The sequence below is a fragment of the Lygodium microphyllum genome, chromosome 23 (assembly GCF_053477565.2).
Source record: "Lygodium microphyllum isolate KBCC chromosome 23, Lygodium_microphyllum_v1.1.10, whole genome shotgun sequence".
Classification (NCBI taxonomy): Eukaryota; Viridiplantae; Streptophyta; class Polypodiopsida; order Schizaeales; family Lygodiaceae; genus Lygodium; species Lygodium microphyllum.
This window is the reverse complement of record NC_141157.1, coordinates 40,431,375-40,436,085: the sequence shown is the minus strand read 5'-3', so window position 1 is coordinate 40,436,085 and position 4,711 is coordinate 40,431,375. Positions and strand designations below refer to the sequence as shown.

At 41.9% G+C, this 4,711-nt stretch overlaps 1 protein-coding gene across 4 annotated transcripts; it reads right to left on the bottom strand.

Moving 5' to 3' along the window:
• Positions 1-725: 725 nt before the first annotated feature.
• Positions 726-4,163, bottom strand: LOC148016093 (peroxidase A2-like). 4 transcript variants are annotated; one of them, XM_087664596.1, is made up of 6 exons: positions 4,053-4,163; positions 3,640-3,793; positions 3,180-3,266; positions 2,208-2,352; positions 1,832-2,000; positions 726-1,384 (listed from the first exon to the last, which is right to left on the bottom strand). In XM_087664596.1, the coding sequence occupies exons 2-6, from the start codon at positions 3,669-3,671 to the stop codon at positions 897-899; spliced, it is 921 nt and encodes a 306-aa protein (XP_087520722.1). In that variant the 5' UTR covers positions 3,672-3,793; positions 4,053-4,163; the 3' UTR covers positions 726-896. The 4 variants fall into 4 exon arrangements, with proteins under 4 accessions (XP_087520722.1, XP_087520723.1, XP_087520721.1 ...); XM_087664597.1 differs by lacking the exon at positions 4,053-4,163 and having other exon boundaries at positions 2,208-2,390; positions 3,180-3,780; XM_087664595.1 differs by lacking the exons at positions 3,640-3,793; positions 4,053-4,163 and having other exon boundaries at positions 3,180-3,319.
• Between the last annotated feature and the right edge of the window lie 548 nt (positions 4,164-4,711).

The following is a 4,711-nucleotide window of genomic DNA, read 5'->3' as shown; positions in this document are numbered from 1 at the left end:
TAAACTTGATGATGTTGGATCATCTTTAGGGGAATGTATTGCTTATGTCTTGCCAAAAAGGAGGAGGAACGATTCTATTGAGTGGCTTTGAAAACCAAACAATGTAGGAAAGTGAGATCCAAAATTTGTGGTGTGCTAAGGCTTGCGAGTTTAAGTGGAAGCAAGGGTGTGCTCAAGCCAAGGTCATTTGGTTCCATTCTCACATAGTGCATGCAATGCAGCACCTATGGGAGAAGAAAATTATGGTGATGTAAAAGGGCATGTTGTGTCTAATGCCCCCTAGTTGGTCGCTAGGGTGGCTAAAGGATAGGGATCAAATATTGAGTCGGTTGTGAAGGTAGCTTGAGCATCCCTTGTTTAAGAATATCATGATGCGCAGTTAATACAGTATGCCAACAAGTACCTACCCCATTGGTTGAACAAATGGTATCCCAGGTGCTTAGGAGGTTGTGTGAGCTTTTGGAGGTATTTGGTACAAAACCCAAAATGGGTTGGCTCTATCATTGATATTTCTCTATCGTCAAGTGAGTAATGTTGTGCTTAAAACTAATATCGTCAAGAGAATCATGATACTTATGCAAAAAGATTTGTTCTCTTAAGAGTAGGCGTGCTTAATAATGGGCTATCCTCGGATGTATCATGTGATGCAGTTTTAGGTCTGAACAGGGATAGTTATCACATAGAAGTAGGATTGCTTTATGATGGCCAAAGAAATAACATGTAAGAACAAACAAGTAATTGAAGTTTTTTCATCATGAGATTTCCAATATCATGCGAGCATAGCATCAATGCTGTCGAGAAGGGCTGTGAAAGGCTCACTTGCTTTGTTCCTGCACAGGTTGGAAAGCTGGTATAACATCAAGGTTATAAGCCTTTCCTTGCCTAAAACTCTGCACTCAATCACCAGAAGTCGGTGCTGCAGCTGGTGCTGATCCCAAGTTCACCACCCTGCAATTTAGGCGAATTTCACCTTCACTGTCACTTGGTGGTGCAATCCTGCTCATCTTCTCCATGGAGTCTGCAAAATCTTCAAAAAACTCCGATTGACTTCCGGCATACAATCTCACCAGTCTGGTAGCCTGATCTTGTGATGATAGCGACCAACGCCGCATAGATGGTGATGGTGAATCGGTATAGAGCTCCTGGTCTGAACCCAGTAGCCCATAACCCACCTCCAGATTGGCGTAGTAGTCATTATCGAAGGTGTCCTTCGTCCGAAAATCCAAATCAACAACTGCACTGGGATCTCCTCCTTGTGGACACTGAGGCTGCAGGATTGTGACATACGTGGAGTTCATGGATGGGTCAGGCTTTTGTGACCCTTTGAAATTGTACAAACGGTCGGAGAATGACACGCACCTTGATTTACCAAATGTGTGTGCACCTGCATTACATCCAGAAGAAAGCTGTAAAATGCAAACCATGTGCATCTGCCATCACTCAATAACAGTTCAACATCTGACTTGGAAGTTCAACAAACAAGTTTGTTGTATGCATAACATGGAATGTGAACATGTAGTTTCAAACTGCTCTCGGAGTATGGAAGTCATTGACTGTCCTGTCTGCTATGCAACTACTAGCTCTTCACAATACTTTGCCTAGAATCATGTCACAATCATACCCCCAGCATCTAAAATTCTGCATACAGCAGAACATGGGGACAAGAATTGAGTTCTACAGATAAGGAGTTATTGTGCATGTATCACAACCAAAAAAAACTAGTTGCAAAAATCAAAATAAATATTAGCTAAATTTTTACTGGATCTTACATGAGGTGATAAAACTACAAGTTTAGTTACATAATGATATATAGATTGAAAGGAGCAAGTACCAGACAGGGCCACCACATCCTTTATGTCATCAAGCCCTACTGCAGCAAATTTGGCCACAATAGCATCCAAAGACTCTCTTGCAGACGGAAGCCTGGATGCAACAAGGAACTTATATGCTGCTTTACTGTCTTTCCTTCCTAAGTTGACATTCCATGTTGGTCCCCCAGCCTGAAAGTAGTATTATCGTTAATACTCTCTCAAAAGTTATCTTCTGTGAGCTGGAAATTTCTCATTGTGATTAAACGCCAGTATAGTTTGCACAAAGTGTGCATAAATAGCAAAGCAGGACAATTGTGAATATGTGCAAAGGCATTAATGTCAGTTGTCTATTTAGTGTGACTGGCAACTGCAGAAATGTATGTCCCATACACTGACCAGTTTGACAGACTCCCTTGCTGCCAATGCTAGGATGTCTGCACAAGAAACAGTGTTTCCACATTGGGCCACAACAGCACTCTTAATTTGATCAATGACTTCAAATCCTCGCAAAGAGTTGACATTTGGAAAGGCAAACTTCTCACTGTCATCCCCATCCAGCAAAAGAGAAGCATCACACCCCTGCATGAGTTTGTGGTCCATGTTATGATGTCTACAAATAGTCAGTCTAGTTCACATTATGACAAATCATAATCGGTCTTGTACTATATATAACCAATGGAGTGAACTGTGAGAGTTGACTAAGACACTAAACAGCCAACTAGAGTAAAAACTTTTGAATCTCTCTGTAAAAGTTAGTTAGAGAAAAGACATTGCAAAAGCGTTTGGTATATCTGACAAGTGCAGGCAAGATTGGTTGGATAAAGGTGGGGACACAAGGAGATATCTGACATGGTACAACAAGTTCTGTCACAAGGAGATATAAAACATGGTACAATGTACAAAATTCATGGAAAAAACAGCACATACATGGACCATGCAATCATGAAAGTGTAGACGTAGAAGGGAAGCTCTCATTCGTGGATCTTGGCTTGTGGCCTGAGATACCACATCGGATATTATTGAGTCCAACTGCTGACAAGAGTAAGCATAATCCACCACAGCCAACATTATTAGGATGCACACCAACACTAGAAAGCTAGAAGGCAACTCCATCTTCTTTTGACCAACTCCACAAGACTCAGAACCAAGCATGAGTAATGGGCAGCATTCAGTGCTATTTGTAAGACTTTGTAGCTGTAATGACGTGAAACCTCTTGTGATTCATGTTGGAATTGTATATTACCTTCACCACTTTGGTCATTCAAACTTTCTAGGGACTCAGCACTGATGTTGCTATTAAGTTGACCTGGTGCAATAACTTAACTGACAAAGAGACCACGAAAATGAAACATGGAGAGAAATACCTACTAAAGAGGAAGATGATACTTGGCTTCGCCATTGCATTTCTGAACCAATGTAAGTAAGGCTCCACTATGAGCATGCTCATTGCCATGCCTGTATGTGTATAGGTATTCGAATGCAGACACTTGCATGCATTTAGATGCCAATGCAGGTAAAACATCATGTAGGAATACAAGCATGTGAATGGAGGCGTGTACAGTACACCCTAGGTTTAAAAAGCATATGCAGGCACTGTACATGCATTTGAGTGCACACATTTCCGTTGCATTTAGATGCCAATGCAGACAAAAGCATTATGTACATGTATGTCCGTGGAGGCATGTACAGTGTAATCTAGATTGAAAGGCACATGCAGGCACTGTACATGCATTTGAATGCATACATTTGCATTGCATTTAGATACCAATGCAGAAAAAGCATTATGTACATGTATATGTGCATGGTGCATGCAATTGCAGATAGATACAATATTGCAGGTTGAAAGGAACATGGAGTCATGTTGTCATGGATCTCCCTATAAGTCACATGATTTTCCCTTTGAGTAAGACTAAATCATGCTGTGCAAGTCCCAAGCACGTTGATCCGTCTCAATTATCTCGAAAACAATCAGGTTGTGACTTCTGGCCAATCAGACAGCAAAATTACTTAATAAATGCACATCGGTCAAGAGAATCGAAGAAGGAGCAGACAATCGGTGCGAAAAAGCAATTTGGGGTGAGACCCAATGAGCCTAATTTCATCAATCACGGCAACCCATCAGAAAAGGGGGATGAGGAAAAGCTCAAATGGTAGGCTTTTCGTGTTTGCTTGACAATACAGCAAGGATAGAACCAAATTAGGAAAGGAATCATAGCATTGATAAGTAATATGCGGGATTACCTGACTGATTGTTTGTTTGTTCAAGGCCGCGAGACTAATCAAGTCGGAAGGGAAGGCGCACCGAATCAAAAGAGAAATTCGCCCATCTCGATGCAGAACTCTGATATCAGTAAAAACACACGAAAAGCTATGCGGATGAAATTTACCGTGCTTCTCTCTCTCTCTCTCTCTCTCTCTCTGTGCTTGAGGTGGGGTAACGGGTTTGTCGCTCTAGTGAGGGAGGAACATGACCATATAAAAGGATTATTTATAGATTGAATAGAAAAATGTTTTAAATAAGGGTATTTATAAATAGGCCTTGAACACATGTGATATAGAGGATGTACATATAATAGACACCCCGAGAACACTTATTGTCCCCACATCACCGCACCACTTCTTTGCAAAGCTACTAGTCATGTTCTCTTACTCCTTGGCACTATTATCGACCTTTGCTCTTTGCCACTGCAATTATGCCCTTTGCCAATAATAGCTTGAATGTGCGAGCCTTGAAGCATGCTACACCAACACCCATCGAGTCAGGTCTAACTCCACCATTAGCCGCTTCTTTGCCTCCCGCTCCATCTTGCCCAAGTTTTATTTGTACCACCCCCCCCCCCCCCCCCCCCCCCCCCCCCACACACACACACACACACACATAGAGAAGGCTATGTGAGCCT

Coding starts and splice junctions, on each gene's coding strand:
- LOC148016093 (XM_087664594.1), bottom strand. CDS start 2,963: ATGCTTGGTTCTGAGTCTTGTGGAGTTGGTCAAAAGAAGATGGAGTTG. Junction 2,391..2,738: donor TTCATGATTGCATGGTCCAT/GTATGTGCTGTT, acceptor AAACTCATGCAG/GGGTGTGATGCTTCTCTTTT. Junction 1,385..1,831: donor GGATGTGGTGGCCCTGTCTG/GTACTTGCTCCT, acceptor GATGTAATGCAG/GTGCACACACATTTGGTAAA.